Here is a 19,102-nt window from a genome sequence, read left to right on the forward strand (position 1 = left end):
TTCTTCTGCCTTTTTCTTTTGAGACTCTGCCCCCTACAGGAGATAAAGTAGTCCTGCCTATGGCAGGAAACCAGCATTCCTCGTGAACCTGGTAAACCACACGTATCACAAAACAATTGACGTAGCAGTTTCCGATATAAGAGGGAGCATTGAAATGAAATTAAAATTTTCAACTTTGGAATTGGCCATACTACACAAATTAGGTGTGACTTCTCCCCGCCCCAAATTAAAAACTGACCAGTGCCTCATTAACTCCAAACTAAAGCATGAAAGTACAAGCCGAGCAGAGCAAATGAGTTTTAGACTACATTGCCCCTGTCTCCTGGATGCCCTGTTACCACACGTCCCTAACTTATTCTCCAACCAGCCAAATTTAGTGAGCACCAGATTTAGGCAACAAAGGAAGGCAACTCTAACACATGGAACCGAAAGCAGCTGCCCGAAAGTTCTATCCCTGTCTATTATGTAATCCTCTTCCTATTCTTTTCTACTCAGCTTCCTTCTCCCTGCCTCTTCTACTCATTCACCTTTCTCTATCTTTTTCCTGTTTTCATTTCTCCAACTGCCAGATGCAGGGGGCCTGCTGAATGGTACCCACTACTTGTATTTCTCCTTCCTCTGTCTGAGTGCTAGGAAGGCTCCTACTGCAGTACAGAACGGTGCAAACTCCATCTGGAAGCAAACTTATGAGAGGACGGTGAATTAGGTGACAATTAGGTGACAATCTTTGTGTAACACCTGAGGTTTTTCTTCCTCTTTTACTAGAAAGTTTCCCAATTCAGCTACTCCAGTCTCTACCATGAGAACTAAGCTGAGCTGTTATCTCTGATTCCAATAACACAGGAGATGTGTTGATAATATCAACAATCTAAATAATTCCAGAATGCCCACAGAGCAAGCACTCAATAAATTATTGTTGAATGCCCGAACTTGGAGACATTCTTTTCTATCTAGTGAGGGTTCTTTTCTTTCTAGTTTACTGCTTTGGGGAAGGTGAGAGGAATGGGGAGTAGAGGAGAGAACCAGTAATAGAGTTTTAAGAAAACAACAGATAAACTTTGAAATATACTTTATCTGCTAGTATAATACTGAAATGTCAATTATTTCTAAATATCTGCACTAAAACCAGTGTCTCCTTATTTCAAAACCATTTTCCAAAAGTAGCTGGCTGACTTAAGACAAGGCCTTTCTTGCCTGCAGATGCACCCACATCCCCTAGTGTGGCTTCTTTGCCAGCTTGGTGCTTCTGGTCTCCTCCCCCCCCTCCCCCCGCCCGCAGGTTTCTGCTTCACAGTCACTGAGGCCCTCCAAGCAAAGCATGAGTAATTCCCTTGCTCCTCCCCGCCCCCACCCTTAGGTAAATTATTTTTTAACTAACCTAAATTCAAAATGGGGAGGGGAGGGGGGTTCAGTGTGCCACCACTATTTGGCTTTGGATGCAAGAACAAGCACAAAATTTTAAATTTGGTCTTAGTTGATTGTGAGCTGCTTGTATATTTTTAAACAATACACTTAAATCTGAAATACTTGCATTAAAATCTTCCAAATCAGGCTTCCAATTAAAGCTGCCTTTGTGGTAAATTTCTTGTCCCAAATAGTGGGGTTTAGTGAAAGGGAAATAATTTGATTTTGTTTATAGTAGATATACTGGATGGGGAGTGGGGGGAGAAGCAATAATAGGGTTTTAAGAAATAACAAATGATTGGCCTTGAACTCCACTTTGTGTCTCACCCTTTCATAGCAGTTCCAGAAGCCCCAGGCTTCCCCAGAATGAGGCATAGGCCCATCGTGACTCAGAGGTCATCTGCTTAATCATCTTAGCCACCTCCACATTTCTGTCAAGGCTGACTTTTTAGATTCTACCTCAATAGGACTGGAGAAGGTCATGATCAATGACAGTTACCGTGGACATTTTCCTTGCCTAAGGATGTTAGCAGTCAGCTTTGGGCCTGAATGTCTCTTATGAGACAATCTGTGACATCCGCATTCACACTGACCTTTAAGAAGGCAGAGGAAACAATCAGAGCAGATTCAGGAAGCCTAGAGTCTGGACTGGTAATGCTTCTGCCAAATCATTTTGATTCAGTGGGGTCTACCATCTCTGTTTCTACTTACTTCACCAGCATGGCATGAAGATAAACAGATGTTTTAACATAGCAAACTCCTTGAAGGAGCGATGCTTTTTAAACAAGGAGCTGTGACTGGCCTATTGAGGGGATTTTTAAAGTGAATTCCGATTGTGGGATTCAGATTGTTCTTTGATGAGCGTTAGACTGAAAATTTGCTTCATACCTGCACATTTGAAACTCTGAGCAGTGAGTCCTCGTTCCAAAGACAAAGTTGTCAGAATGCTGAGGAAGCTGGTGGTCACGGACTGGCGTTTGTTCTTCCTGAGTTCGTGCCCACCCACCTGATCCTTGGGCTTGTTCCTCAGTGTGACTTGCAGGTTTTGCTCTGAACTCCTCGCCACGTTGGCCGCTGTTTTCAGAGCCTCCATCCACTCCTGAGCCTTCTGTCGGGTCTCTGAACGGAGGCGAAGGACATCTTGGGGGAAAATAACTTGAAAGCAAGAGTCACAGCCGTCCAGGTTGTCCATCTGGACAGCCAGACACACGTCCACATTGTAGCTTAGCAGGGGGTCCTCATCTAGCTTGCCGGGATGAAAGGCCATAAGGTAGGCCCTGCTCAGCACAAACGTAAATGCCTTCCAGTTGTTCTGGACAGTTAGCCTGTAGAGCGTCCCTGACTTGAGTATATTTTGGTACTGTTTGGGGCTGTCCAAGACAGGGGACGGTGCGAGCAGCTCGCTAGATTTCTTCTGTAAACAATGATTCTGTGTACAGTCAACATGATAACCAAGCCCTGGTGAGTTTGCCAGCTCATCCTGCTGTCCCATGTAACCAGGCACAGCGGCGTGCACGCCTTCCCAGAGCTTCTGCCCCCAGTCCAAGGCCTCCCATGGGGACTCTGCCTTTAGCTGCAGCTGAGTGTTGTCATACAGAACAGTATCTACCAGCCTGGCCTCAAGGTTGCCCAGAACAGATATGCTCTGGAAATGCGAAAGCTGGTACGTGGCATAGAGGTTTTGATTCCCGCTGCTGTCGAGGCTGTAGAAGTATAAATTGTAGGGTGAGAGTTCTGCATAACAGCTTTGCCAGCAACTGTCATGGTCCTTCCTAATCTCCAGGTAACCCTTCTTCAGAATGTTTGGGAACGCCTGCTTGTGTTCTAGAAGGAAAGAAACAAAAACAATGAAGCTATGTATTAATTCATTAAAATGCACAAATCGAATGAGATGAAAAGACAGGTGCAAGAAACCAAACAGATCAGGGGTTGACATCCGTCTGGTTTAAACTACACACAGTGTTAGTAGTAAAATTCCAAGATAGTATCTACTTGACAAGATGTAATTGGGGAAAATCTCAGGTCTAAAAAACTTAACCAGGGTAGGATTACGAGTACAAGAGTAAGTATTGGGGAGGGAAGCAATGTCAATGTGACATGCAGAGGTCTGTGAAAAACAGAAATATTAGAACAACTGTGACTATGCCTCATGGGCCTATGAAACTGCTCTTTGCTAGGATATCTTGTTTTCTAAGTAAGGTTCTTACAGAGCACCAAACGCACAAGACAGAAAGTTCCTCCTGCCACTTGACCTAACTCTCAGCTAATACTACTCATTTTTTCTTTAGGGTGGTGAAGCCAAGAAGGATCAATAAAAACGACAGAGCAGGAAGTGTGCTGCTCGCAGACTCCGTTTTCTCAGACACCCAAATTAGACTTCAAGGCCCATTGATGAGCCTCCTGTTTTATAACCAGTTCTCTAGACTTCACTCAACAAGCTCACTTTTTAGGTCTCTGCTTAGATAGAGCCTGAGCCTGAGTGTGCTGTTCCCTTCGCTTGCCGTGCTCCTTCCCACCGCTTCCACCAGCTTCCACACACTTCATCCTTTCCTCGGCTAGCCCCTCTACCAGAAAGGGGGTTTGTCCTAACTGCCCCCCACCAACTTCTACCCCCTTGCCCGCATACACATATCCCTGGGTCGGAATCAGGTATCCCTACTATATTATTCCTCTTTGATGGGCTCTTATCAAGCTGTATTATAATCACTTATTTAAATATCAAAACAAATAAAATACATTTTGAAGTTTTTGTTTGTTCGTTTTTTTTGTTTGTTTGTTTTTTAAGTCTGTCCTTCCTACTGCTCCCCTGAGCACAGGGATGAGGTCTGTCTTTTCATCGTTATATCACAGCACGTAATGCAATGTCTGGTACATGTTGAATCAGAAATACAGCTTCTAGCACAATGCTCAGCGTATAGTACGTATAATGCTTACCCTTCCCCTCCATTTTATCTGCTTATACCATCTTTGATCAATGACTAGCTACAATATATACGAGTTTAGCATTTCAATAAAAAGGGATATCACTTGAGAGATTTCTTGATACTATTATTGGGCATGAAAACGACAACCATGTAAGAGGAAACAGTCCTCCCTGGTAGAGATTTTCATTTCGGAGATGCTTCTCGGTCTCTTTGTGCTGACACACATTGGAGACAGTCATAAGCTAATTGAGTCATCCCCTAAAGGAGATAAATCATACTCCCAAAGGGTATGATTTCTGATCTTGGCTGAAGAAAAAAAGGGTAACACAGACCTAGATCTTAAAATAGCAAACCAAAAGAGAAAAGGAGAGAAATGAGGCAGAGGAAAGCCAATTTTACCTGCTTTACATTTCTAGTCCTGACATTCATTAGTATTTCTGTGGTAACTCAAAAGCCATTAATTTCTTGCAACCCACACTAATCCCTTTGTAGAAAGAGATAATGGATGCCTATTCTCAGGTTATCTTTCTTTTCTGATAATGTAATAAGGGAGGCAGTGCTGTTAGAGACACTGCTGCCGCCTTTCCCCCTCTCATTTCCATCACGCTCCAATGATAGTTCAACCTTTCGCACAATAAGACTTGTAACCGTGCATCCCTCCATCCCCATCCCTTCCATGACCCAGCGGCTCAGCTATGTGTCCCTGAGTAAAAAAAAACACCTCTCTTGCTTTTAGCTAGAAATTTTCCTCTCCTTTTCTTTCCTCCCTGAGAGCTTTTTACAACAGCTACCATGAATTAAAAATTCTACCTTAATTGGGTCCAGGTTTTAGCAGCAAACCTGACTAAAACCTCACTATAAAACCTAGGGTGGTAGATAAGAGGGAGTCGTGAAAATTTCCTCACCTTCTTGATGCAGAATAAGGGTAAAAAAAAAAAATTGTTGTGTTTCAATATTTTCCCCCACCTCAGCTCAGCCCTCTCTAAGTAGGTATGTTAAAGTGAGACAGAAACGAGGCGTGTTTGTCTTGGAAATGGACCATATTCGTAGACTGCACTTCGTGTAATTCTTGAAAAAGAAGAATCAAGACAAAGAAAGCAAATGTGATCAGAAAACTGTTCTCTGAGGTGCATATTCCCCTCCAGAGGGTTTGTTTATGTCAGATCTTAGTACTATTTGGCGAGTGATATATTAATTATCTTTGTAGGGAACTAGAGAACTACCATTTCTCTTTAATCTCTGACAACTGCTACTTTCCACTGGATCTGAAGTTTATTTTTAACATTTTTTCTATTGACAAATCAGAAGTTATAATTTAAATCTAAGCTTTCATTAATTTATAACTTTTGTTTCCCCAGACCATATCAATTCATTTAATTAACCCATACACATTATTGTGAAGTGTTCACTTTTACAAATTAATATAATATCTGTCTTAACCGATATCATAAGTGATTCACATGGGACCACTGACAAAGATTATCATGATTTCCTCAATCAAATAGAGAAAGATGATCAAAATGAATCACTGTGCCTATAAATTTCATACTGAAACCACAAGACAGTAATTCCTCATGAAAAAGAAAAAAGAAAAAAACACAGAAGTCTTTGTTTCCCCATCGCTTTTCACTTTGGCCTGCTTGAAGACCTAGTTCAGTTCTTCCTCAATGAAGATCCTTTTTCCCTCTCTTCTTCATCCCATTGTACCCTGTGCAGTGGTTTAAGGACAATAACTGTTACTAACTAAAGAGGAAGAAAGGCATTTTCTCCATCGTGTACCTGATTCACTTCCGTACTGCTCACACACCAAAGAGTTCCTCTTTTTGCCATTATTTCCTCTATTTGTTCTCAAAAAAGCTTCCATTCTTATAGTCACCACCTTAATCAAGGTCTTAAATGGGCTCCAACTTCTAGTCTTCCTGCCGGCCATGTCACACACTATTACCAGATAAACCTTTTTGGGTCACTCATAGCCCTTTCCATGCCCCTCCTTAGGCCAAAATCCTTCACAAGTTTCCTAGTGCTACACAGTAAAGTCAAACCCCTTAGCTTGGCCTTATAACATTTTGTTATGAAAAATTTCAAATACACTCAGAAGCATGTAGAAGAGTAAAATGAACATCCCTGTGGAATCATCCCTCAACTTCAAAAACCATCGTTTCTGCTATTGTTTCATCTCTCCCATCCCACTCCAACTCGTGCTTTTTACTGTTGTTGTTTTGCTGGAATATTTGAAAGCAAATTGCAGATATTTTATCATTTCTACCATAAATACTTCAGGATGTACCTCTAACAAATAAGAACTTAAAAAATATATATATATATTAGTCATATATATATATGACTATTTTCACTCTCAACATGAATAATTCCTTATCTAATACCCAGTCTGTATCTAATTTTCCCAGATTGTCTCAAAAAAATTTTAATACAGATGGTTTATTCAAATTAAGTTCACACATTGATTTGGCTTTTAAGTCTCATTAAATCTGTAACAGTTTCCTCTTCTTCCTTTTTTTCATGCCATGTATTTATTAAAGTTCCTATAGAACTTCTCACATTCTGGATTTAGTAGATTGTATACTCATGGAATTATTTAAATGTTCCTCCGTTGCCTGTGTTTTCTGTCAATTGTTATTTAGAGCTTGAGGTTCAGTTAGATTTTTTTTTTTGTAAGACTATGTCACAGGTAGTTGTCCTACTTCTAAGGATATCAAGATTGATTAGCAGAGTCAGAGGATGTAGCCTAGTCCTCCATTTTAAGTTTCCCGAGGGACCCTTCTTCACTCCCCCATAATCCAGCCAGGTGACCTGATGTTTCTATTACTCACCAACCTTCATGCATTTTCTCAGTGTTCCACCTGCCAGGAATTCTTCACCTCTGCTTGTCCGTATTTTCCTTAGCATGGGAGCTAGTATAAGATCTCACCTATCTCCTGGAAGCCTTTCTTCATCCCCTCTATTTGAACTCACTGTCCTACTCTGAACCTCCATGGCTCTATGGCTACACCATTCTCATGACTCTTATTTTAGATACTGTTTCATTTTTATCACATATGTTTTAAATTATACAATAAATTGTTCAAAAAAATGAGTGGGAAATGTAAAAAGCAAAAAGTTTCTGCCTCCACACCCCAGCACCCATATCCTCCTGTCCAGACTGTGTACCATTTAATATGAAGCCTTTAGACATTGTATGTAATAATATAAACAATAATTGTGTTCATATATATTAGCATACATAATTATTGAACTGTTATGTGCTTTCATTTTGGTTACTTTATGCAATTTTGTCTTTTTAAAAACTGCCCATGTCCCAGATCACAGTAAATGAAACATTAAGGTAATCTAGTTTACCAAGAAAATTTGAACTGCCTGAGTCAGCACATAAATGAAGTCACAAGAATAGGAGTCCGAAGATGAAGAGAGGCAATAGAATGAAAGACAAAGAGCAACATTTTAATGTTTCTAAAGAACTCAAAAGCCCATGTGGTACCAACATTCCAAATCAAAACTATCTAGGCAAATTTAAAGTAAACATTTAAATTCTTATAACAAATTAATAAAGTGAAAGGAAGCCAAAGTGGAGAGAGAATGGAGTACTCGTGATACTACAATATCACATTTTGTCTTAAACAGGCCCAAAAGGATTGCCTCTGGAAGTTTAGCAGATATATTACATTTCTTTTGCCCCTCATCATCTTTTCAGTTTCCCTATAGGTTATCCAGACAAAACTTAGCTATAAGGATAGATGATTTTAAGATCTGAAAGCCTAGGAAACAGGATTTACAACTCTTAAATGGGCTTAAAAATAAGGGAGCAAAGCAATTTGATACACATTTACTGGATACCAACTATGTGCAAAGCAGGGCACTAAGCTTTGTTAGAGACATAAAGATGACAAGTTCTCAAGGCGCTTACAATTTGGTTTTGGGAAAGGATTCTATTATGAGACTTTTAGATTAATATAAATTAGCTCAAGATAAAGGAGAAACCACCGTGTCACTTTAGAACAGACACTCCTACAATTTGGTTCTTCTTCATGAATGGCCAGTGCCAGTTACCTACACTCAACTGTTATTGTCTCTTGACTTCTAGATCCCATTCGCAGCTTCCCAGACTACAGTGACACTTGATTCAATCTCACCTCACAGCTCTGGACCAGGTGCCACCTGACACCACACTGACAGCCTAGAGCATGAGAGAATGTGACTACACTTCCTCAGAGACACAGAGCTCCCTGAGAACTTCCAACTACCTGCTAGCCCCACTTTCTCCTCTGAGACTGCACACTTCTCTGGGGTTAGTTACAACCTCTAGGCTTCAGGACTCAGCTCTAGTCCTTGATGCCAATTCCAGAGGGACTCCTGGACTTCATTTCTTGCAGACTGACCAGCTCCACCCACCCTTGGCCTAGAGTAACAGCCCGATCCGGCACTGTCTGAAGCAGAGACAGAAGGCAACTTTCATTGATTGCTGACTTCCTGGCACCCTGTACTGAGAAAGATGCTAAGACTTCATCCAAACTCAGCAGGGGACAAGCACTGTGATGTCACTGAAGTGGGAAAAGATGTGTGTTATGCATTTGCCATCTGGTTTTAGGCTCTTTATCAACACAAGTCCTTACTCTCCTTGACTTCAGAGACCTAATTCTCTCTTCCACAACAAGTAACATCCTAGACCTCTTAGACTTTTTTTTTTATCAAAAAGTACTTACCAACTTCCAATGTGGTACTCCTTCATTCTTTACACAGCCATCCTTCTCACTCCTCCATCTCACCTACCTTCTACTCCATCCTTTTAAGGGCCTTTAATAATGAAACCTTTCCACCTAATGCCTTCCAGTCTATTCTTTGTTTCACTGGACTCCTTCCTCCTCTAGATTCTGTGGTCAATAGTTAAAACTTGTTTTCTCGTACTTAGATTCAATCAACAACTCTGGATCACTACCACCATCTATCGATATTGTCTATTCAGCTGATTCAGTGTCTGGTGAGGACAAGCCGCCTGGTTCAGAGACAGCTGTGTTTTCATTGTAACCTCACATGGTGAAAAGGGATAGGAAGCTCTGTGGGGTCTCTTTTACGAAAGCGCTAACACCATTCACGAGGGCCCCACCCTCATGACTTAAGCATCTCCCAGAGGCCCCACCTCCTCAGACTATCACTTGAGGCATTAGGAGTTTAACATGTGAATTTGGGGGGGACACAAACATTCAGACCATAGCCCCGGTAAATGATTCATGTTGTTCGACTTCCACATTATCTTTAATCCTGACAATTCATTCTTTTATTCATTTCAATGGATCTCAACATTTCAATGGATCCCCACACATTTCAATGGATCTCAAACAATGGATCCCAGAACAATGTTCCACACCTTCGGTATTCTCCCCAAATACCTAACTCCACTGTCTCTCTGTGCACTGTACGGACCGTGTTTACATCTGCTGTACTTGGCTTCCCTTCAACATTCCAGTAACTGATGTCCTGCACAAGTGCTCTGGAGCACAGTGGTTAAGGCCACAGGTGCTGAAGCTAATCGGCCTAAGTTTAAATCATAATTCTGCCCTGACTGGTTTATGTGACCATGGGCAAATTACTTTACTCACCTGAGTCTCAGTTTTACCATCTTCAAAATGGGGCTATAATAATATCACCTACCTCATTGTACTGTTGTGAGAAAGAAATGAGTAAGCTCTTAGAACAATGCCTGATACGTTATAAGAATTCAACAGATGTTTCCTGTTTTAGTCTTCTAGTTTCAAAAGAAGGATCTTCTTGCTTCCTTGTTAAAGCTTACCCTTCCACCTCTACGCTGTACCTAATTCCTTCCCATTTCTTCGGACTCTCTTCCTCTGTAACATTTTAGATTATCCCTTTATTAATCTCTTTTCCTCTTTTCTTCCAACATCCTAAGGCTTGTTGTGTCTATTAAAAAATTATTCACTTGATATACCTCTCCTATGGCTCAGTCTGTCTCCTTCCTTCAGATTCCAAAGTGTTACAATGCCTCTACTTCCTGTTCCACGCAAACTGGCCTCTGATTATTGCTCTGACCTCAGCTCACATCAGTTCACATCCCTTTTCTCATTCTAGGCACAATCCTCTTATGTTCTTTGAACAACCTAAGCAATTCTAGCCTTGAGGCCTCTGAAGTTGCTATATCCTCCATTTGGAATTTCTCCTCCCGCCTCTAGCTCCATTGCCTTATTTGTCTCCCTCAGTTTTTCACCTCAGAAATGTCATCCTCAGTGAGGTCATCCCTTCCCACCTTAAAGAGCTCCCTCTCAGTTTATCTCTATCTTACCATCTTGCTTTATTTCTTTCAAAGAACTATCTCCTTCTCCTTGGGGTTGGGGGGTCCTGGATGTCTTTCTCATCTCCACCCAGTGGCTGGCTCCATAAATATTTGTTAAATGTATGTACAAAGAACTACTCTAGAATCCGTGCCAATATCAAATGAATCAGACACAGATCCTGTCAAGAGAGTCTATAGCTCAGTTAGAGCCCTTCTTTTTCTTTTCACAAGTTCCATTTTCTCTTTTGCCACAGTCACCCTAATTTGAGTCCTCCTCATCTCAAATCATGATGACTGGCAGAGACTCCTAATTGTTTCCATTCCTTCCTTTCTTTTTAATTACCAATCCTTTCCATGTACTGTTTGGGCCTGAGAGGACCCAATAAATAGCATCCCTGTCCTTCATCTAAATTTTAAACCAATTGAGACTGGCAGAGGGTAGATATGGAAACCCAAATATCAGCCAGTTGGAGGATGTGGCTTTGGTGTCCTCCTAACAAATTAAACCCTAAGATTATATAGACTTACCTCTGAGTCACAAGCAGCTCTGATCACCACAGGCTTCCCCTCCTGGGGGACTCCCCATGAAAGGCTGATGAATGGAGGAGTTAAGTCTGGAGGAGCAGACCAGAATTAGGGCTTCTTGTGAGAGAGGCTGAGTTATAAACGCCTCGTTCCTCTCCTAAACCTACCCATAAGTCGCTCCTCCCCAGGGGTGGAGTGTGCAAAGGAGGGAGAGAGGCCAATAGTGTTAGCCTAATTGATGTCCCTTTACATGGACACAAAAGCTACAGGAAAAGAGGTCCCTGCTACCTGCCCCCTGCCCCCACTACCCTTCAACCCTGCCAACTTCCAGACTTCTTGTAAATTACTCTTTTAATCTTGACTTTCAAGTAATTTTCAAGTGCTCCTTGCCAAACATATCACATTAAGTCTAATTGTCTGGCTTTGAAGGTCCTCCATAACCTCAGCCCACTACTATACTCTTCCAAAATGCTTAGCCTCCTGGCCATCCCCCACACATGCTGTTTTCATCTCCCCCGTGGCTTTGTGCTCAACCCTCAAAGCTCAGCTGAAACATCCTTTACTCAATAAAGACTTCTCTGACATTCTTGATCACAATCATCTCTCTTTTATGTTCCTAGTTAACAACACACAGTATTCTAAGTCTACCTGTATTATGTTATAGTATTCAATTGTGTTTAAGCCAGGAACTAAAGGAAAAACTAACTTTAGGTCTTTGTTTTCTTCATTAGAGTAATATGAGACAAGTGAAGTTAACAGGATCCACACTGATGATGACACTGACACAAATGTCTATAGCAAAGAACATGAAGAGAATGATGCTACAAGAACCAAAGAGGGACTGTGTCTTGTATATGGTAGAATGAATTAGGTTCAAGTGATGTCTGTTCTATGAGCTACTTTGGAGACCTTTCTTTGTGAGTAAAAGAAAATATCCCATTTGTTCTCCTGTCATAATAAACCTAGAGAAAAAGACATTATCTGTGTAGGTTCTAGTAGAAACAGACTTATAATATACCTGGCCACATGTTAGCTAGACACATCAACTTAGGGATCTTTTCCATCTAAGTTCTTTGCTATGCACTGCAGTGATAGAACATAAGTTAAGACAGTACTGGTCAATTTCACTTCTTGAGTATAAACCTGACTAGGGAATCACACACCCAACTCCTTAAATGCAGAGGCTTTCTGCCTTCTGTGACAAGGGTAATCTTTCATATTTATTGAGCTTTTTGACCCAGAAAATTCTAAATATCATCTCTCAAACTATGCTCTGCTCTGCCATGGTAAGCTTCCTGATCTATAGACATTAAGTATAAAAGAATCTCCTGTACTTAGGCCAGATTTTAAGATAAATGCCATTTCATTCTACATCTTGGGTAACATACAGAATCATAGACACTTAGAGCCAGAAGAGACTAGAAATTTCTTTAGCCCAGCCCCATCAGAGACAGAGCCTGTCAGCTGCCGACCCCATTGGCTAGTTCTCCTCTCCTTCTTTAACAACAGAACCTTAATTGTGTTCAGGTATGGTGGCATATGCTTATAGGAGATGGACTCTCCTCAGCCCCATGGGAAGAATCGTGATTTGTTTAATCCAATCACAGTAATTCTATTTTCTTATGTCAGAGATTGCTTTAGGGGTGGGCATATGGCCCAGTTCTGGCTACTGAGGGGTGCTATTAGAGGCCTCTGGGAAAGAGACCCAGAGGAGATACCCTGTTTTCCCTTCTTGACTTTGGCTGTTGATATATAAGAAAATGATCCTTTAGACTGTGGCAGCCATCTTGTACCCATGAGAGGAGAAAAGAAACATCGCCAGTACACTGAGGACAGCAGAGCAAAAAGATAAAAAGTCCCTGGATCCTTGATGACCCTGGGACCACCTACATCTGGATTCCTTAAGTGTTTATTGAACACTGTGCTTGACATTCACTAAGTGTTCAACAGCCATCTGTTAGATAGATGAAAAAATAAGATGATAAATGGCCTTACTATTTATGCCACTTTCAGTTGAGTATGTTATTACTTGCTTCTGAAAACAGTTTAACTGAATTAACAGATTTGGAAAGAGATTCCAGGAAGCAAAATGACTTGGCCAAGGTTATACCATAAAGTGTACATGTTCAGAGTGGAACGCCAACCTCCAGATTTTCAATCTGGATCAAACCGTATTTTATTTGTGGTGGAAGGAATGAGTCCTAAACTTCCTCAGTCTTGAGAGACAGTATTATTCAGTGATTTCATGTGGCCTCAAATATCCAGTCTGGCTTAGTATACTGGCCCCACCATATTCTAGCTGTATGGCCTCGGGTGAGGTTAACTTCTCTAAGTTTCAGCTTCCTCATTTGTAAAATTAGAACAATATCATCTAGCATATTAAACTATTATAAATATTAAATAAGGTAATCAATGAACACGTCTTAGCACAGGATTAGGCATAAAATTAACTCTCATTAAATAATAACTGATAGTATTAATAACAACAAACTTCATTCAACTGACTCAAGCTATAGGTAAGTAAAACAAAAAGGCATTTTTCATTTTGGAAAAAAAAAAAAAAAAGACAGTACTGTCCTAATTGTCCAAGCACCAATACATAAAATTCAACCAAACACCTTGCATATGCTCATACTTGGTACAATACAAAATTTTCTAAGACATGGTTCACATCATCAAAAAACTTCCAACCTAGTGTGGGAGATGGATGTATAGCAATTACTTATAATGTAAAGCAGAATAAAATGTGCTGTGGAAACATAAGGTGAAAGAAAAAAATATTTTAATTGAGAAGAATATGGAAAGGTCTCAGAAAGGATGTGGCATTTGAATTGGTTCTTGAAAGATAATGGAGGATTCTGAAAAGTAAAAAAGGCAGGGAAGGTATTCTGAGATGAAGAGACAGCACGAGCAAAGGCCCGGGAGCTTGAAAGCACATGGCACATTAAAAAATGGTACATAGATGGGCTGAAGAAAGGTGTGGGCAATAAGGTTAGGAAGATCTCTATAACTGGTTTTGTAAAAAATGGAAAGCTATGACTCATTTTTGAGAACAGAGTACTATGAAAAGATTTGTTTTAAGAAGGTAACTTTAGCAATTTGTCAAATTAGTAACTATAGTTCTTCTTAGCCAAGAAAGATAAAATACATTAACAGAGCAACCACAAAAAAAGTCAGACACTTCATTTTCAGAGTTCCCATATAGAAATGTGAGGAATCGGAATGCGGGCTGTCGATGAGGCATGTCGGGTTTCCGAATAGCTGCCACGGGCCAACATTCAATAATGTAACCAATGGAAACTACACAACCATATAAAATCAACTTTCTGTGACCTATTTTAGCAACTTCTTTGTACTGACTAATCTTGCTGAAGGGTGAATCATAAATTCAGCAAGAGACCATGTCCTGGTGACCTCACTTGTTCTAAGCCTGCAGGAATATTTCCACCTCTACCGGCTCCAATGCTTTTGAGAAACATCATAATTGAAAAAGCAGTCATTTTAGTATAAGTCCCAAATTTGGCTTTTTTTTTTCAAGTGAAAGATGGGGAAAAAGGGAATCGAAACAGAGTAACATAAAACTCAGGATAAAGAAACCATACTGCCATGGTTATTCTAGCCCTAAAGAAAATCTCTGCTTGAGACCTTCTCCTAAAGTACTTAGAACAAGAAAATACAGACATAGGAATGGTACCGGGTCACCAGAGAGTGAAACCAACGGAAACAAAGGCCCAGCTGACCACTGCCCTTGCCACGCACATGAAAATGCAAACAGTCAGGGAGGGAAAGTCAGTGGGCTTCTGGCAGTCTGTTGAGTTTCGGAGCTCCATAACTAATGTAAAGCATTTCTTTTTAAAATTTTGATTTTTAAAAGTACAATAGCAGTTCATCCATAAGTAGAGTTACACCGAAATATTTCTGTGTACTTTGTACACAGAAATCTGTGTTAAATAATTTAATAGAGCATTCCTATATTTCCATCGTGACCTTCCATTACCAATCTAACTATAGTAATTAGCTCCCACACAACCATGAGTCTGGGTCAGTTCAAATACATCTATCTTAGAATGATGTAATTTTAGAGTTGGGAAGGCTCGTAGAGATAATTTAATCTGCTTCACTAGGTTTATAAACCGAAAGCAACAGAGAAGTGCTTTTTTCAAACCTGCAGGTGAGTAAGGAGCGGAGCTGGTATAAGACACTTTTGAATCCTAGCTGAGTGTTCTTTCCATTGAGCTTCACCTTCCTCTACCATGTGTACACACTTACAGGTATAAGTGTGTTTGTGTGTGTGTGTGTGTGTGTGTAACTTATTTTTCATATCAATAACGTATCTAGTGTCCACATGTTCATATGACTTTTTATGTTCTTACTTTAATATATGTTTATACTTGAACTGTAATTCTATGATGTTAAAACCCTACCTTCTTTATCCTATGGGAAATTCTTGGTTAAATGAACAAGAAAATGACAGTGATGCAAAGAGGTAAAGGGTTAAGTATAGATAATAGTCAAGAACATGTTTGTATAGTACTAAGATTAGGGCTAGGACTAGAAATTTGCCATTCTGGTAGTGGGATCAGAGCCCTCCCTCAGGACTAGTTCCAGTCACATCTCCCTACAGCTGCCCAGGGGATGGCAGACCCTAGGATGGCGGTAAGGAAAGAAGCTGACCCTTAGGAGGCTTTGGTCGTCACCACCTACCTTGAGATTCTTTAGAAATCTTACCTTAGATCTATTCCTTCTTATCACTCTATGAACTAATCTTTTTGACATTACTATTCAATCCCCAGGTAACGCGATAGTGTTAACTAGGTTGGATTCAAGCCACACGCAATAAACCTAGTAGGACCCACTGGCAGTACCCTTCGCCCACTTAGCACAGGCAACATTCCATCTTAAGAAGTCTCTCCTAGGTCTGTCTCTGCCTGAGGAAATGCAATCTCTAGAATGTTGCCTTCAGGCTTCTAAGTAAGACTAAAAAAGGCAGACAAAGATAGGGCAAAACCCCAAGCCTTTTTTCATAATTACAAACCATCGGGGGTCAGTTCACTTAAGCTCTGCATACCTAACATTCATGAATGTGAAAGGTAAAGTTACTGTCTTCTTTTTGTGGATTCACTGATCTCCTGAAGAACTGTGGCCAGCTCTGCACTGTCCATGTATTTTAGTGGATATGTTAAATGCAGGAAACAATCCTTGCTTTTAGCTCCACTGCTTTGGTGTTATCTCAGTTTTTCCTAACCAGTAATCTGCTGAGGGATTAATTTTAGTTCAATGAACATTATCCAGGTCTGTTTCTTCAATACTACTTCCCACCCTCTACCCCCACAGAGACTGACTGTCAATAAGGCTTTAAAAGTGGAGGGGTTCTGGAGACTGAGAACTACTGGTTTTCAAAGTAAGGATGCAGTCTAGCTTAGTGATCAAGAACATGGACTCTAGAGGAAGACTGCATGGGTTCAAATTGAGGTGCCACAGTTTACTGGGGGACGAAAAGCATGTTAGTGCACATATTATGTTCAGAGTGCTGTGTCAGGTACTAAGGACAAAACCAATCCCTTCCTCAGTGACCATAAACCCTGGTGTGGAAGACAGTAAACAGCTGATCACAAATCGGTATGAGAGAGGGAATGAATGGCCCATTTCCCATTAACAAACCAGTTAACAGCTATGAAAAGGTACACTGCAGGAAGGCCAATTCAAGAAATATTTATTGCAAGACCATTTTATAATAGAGGCTATGCTAGGGAAAACTAGGAGTGACTGGTAGTGCCACCTTGATTCTCACTGATGAGTTTAAAACTCAATTAGTAATAGTAAAACTAATATTATTAAACATTTAAAACATTTATTAAGTGCATACTACATGCCAAACATGGTTCTAAGAAGCACTTTAGATGCTTTAACTCATTTAATGCTCACAAGAAATTGAGGTGAGTACTATCGTTTTTCCATACTTTATGACTAATAATAATAATAGTAATAAAGGCACAGAGATTAGAAACCTGCCCTGTTAAAGAGCTAATAAGTACTAAAACAAGAATTGAAACTCTAACAGTGTAGGTTCAAATTCAGTGTTTTCAACCAATACACTACCTCGTTTGGCCATGCCTTCTTCAGACAGGCCTGGCCATTAACAAAACAGTGTTATTACACCCAGCTACCAACTGCCCTCGTTATCTCAGAACCTGATTTGCTTTATACCCAAAGCAGCATTCATCCTCAGTAAGGCTCAAGAGCCCAGTTACTCAACACCAAATAAGGCAGAAGGTGCAGCAGTCCTATCTAATGTAGAAGACCCTTTGGCTTGTTGTTATAGAAGGAGAGAGAGGGGATAAGGGAAGCAAAAGGGTGGATGACAAAGAGAAAGACCATTCCTGGTAAGTCTTTAAGCTACTCAAGATGAGCTCAGAAAAGGAGCTAGGGGGAAAAAATCAAGTGAAGAAAACATAGGAAAAAAGCCCGTAGGTAAAAGAGTGATAGGGCCAGACACAAAATCAAGTTGATCTCATCAAGGAAACCCATTTGACTAAATTTTATTTCTTCTGAGAAGCCCCCAGCCTGTCATTAACACTTTTAATTTTTAAAACAGCAGGAGCAGGAGATGGGAGGATGATGGGTCACTTTTGGACACTTTGGATTAAATGTGCCTATGAGACATTCCAACAGACATGTTCACCAGGCAGCCGGATATGCAAGTCTGGAGCTCAAGGAAGAAGTCTGGCCTGACCTCAAATCTCCAGCTCTAGCCAAGAGACCACACCACCTCCCTCTGCTGTTGACATATTCCCTCAGGGGAAACAATAAGCCTTTCTTCAGTTTGGATCACTAATTTCAAAGGTTTTAAAGTAAACTTAACTCAAAGATCTTGGCTGATTTTGAATAGAATGCACCTGAATGTTGGCACACTCCCCGTAATGCTGTGAGAATTACAGTCGGCAGACCGGGTGACCAGCCATGTTTCTAGAACTCCTCTATGCCCCCAGCCCAAGAATGCATGACCAGTGAGCACTCACTGCTTGCCCCTGCCCCTCATCTGGTGAGCAATAAAAACATGATTTATTCTGTCTGTCTCCAGAGAATGCCAGAAAGAAAAAGCATCAGAAATCTGGCATATCGTTTGCCCAACTTTGCTAATTCCTACTGAGACGTGTATCCCATGGATGACCAAAAGGTGACTCAGTTATGTTATACCAATACATGTAAAGGCCATTTGTTACAGTTTATTTTTCAAAACACCATTCGGCACTTATATTTCAACATCATTTAATATTAAACTTTTTTTAAACTGAGAATTAAAAATAAAAATCATAATCATAAGACACTAAAGAGAGAACCTAAGGAAGATTTGGTTCTTGCATTTACAATCTGAACAAGATAGGAAAAATAATATTAGAAATATGACATCCTCTTAACTTTGGTTGTGCCAGAGATTTAGAATGGTTATGAAGGTGTAGTGATAAAACTCTATGCAAACTCTAAGAAACCAAAAAACAACAGTTTACTTGCTAATCAATGAGTACATCTGTCTGTACACGGGCTCTTGGCAGAGCTCTCATTCTGCCATGTACCAGGGTCACAGCAAGTTGTCTATCCCCTGATATCTAATCAGTTACCAAGTCCTGTGCTTTATAAAGTCCTTTTCTTTTTTCTCCCATGGTCACCAACCTTGAATAGATGTTATAGAGGGCTGGTGAAAGTCTAGGAGAGAAAATAAGGAATCAAAAGTCATAAATTTGAGTGTGTGAGGGGTATTTTAAAGAAATTGATTTGAACTGGATGTGAAAATAATGAAGCACCTCACAGACATGAATGCTGCATTTCCTTAACAGATATACTAAATTATATTCTTGCCTCAAGTTACACTTATAAACTAAATTTTATTAATTAAAATGTTAAATGTACCATGGAATACCAAGCAATGATAGAGACTCAAGTAACATTA

The 19,102-nt window shown here is 40.3% G+C and overlaps 1 protein-coding gene across 5 annotated transcripts in view; it reads right to left on the reverse strand.

The window, feature by feature from the left end:
* Positions 1–19,102, reverse strand: part of PLEKHM3 (pleckstrin homology domain containing M3) — a 168,794-nt gene that overhangs the window by 121,410 nt on the left and 28,282 nt on the right. For 4 of the 5 annotated variants that reach the window (XM_039844590.1, XM_039844591.1, XM_039844593.1 and 1 more), the window contains exons 3-4: positions 18,826–18,858; positions 2,293–3,228 (exon numbers count right to left, since the gene is read on the reverse strand). In XM_039844590.1, coding sequence (XP_039700524.1) covers positions 2,293–3,228; positions 18,826–18,858 — 969 coding nt within the window. The remainder of the gene's footprint in view (positions 1–2,292; positions 3,229–18,825; positions 18,859–19,102) is intronic. The other variant, XM_039844592.1, reaches the window with a different exon arrangement.

The sequence above is a fragment of the Pteropus medius genome, unplaced genomic scaffold (genome assembly GCF_902729225.1).
Source record: "Pteropus medius unplaced genomic scaffold, Ma_sr-lr_union100, whole genome shotgun sequence".
In the NCBI taxonomy this organism is placed as follows: Eukaryota; Metazoa; Chordata; class Mammalia; order Chiroptera; family Pteropodidae; genus Pteropus; species Pteropus medius.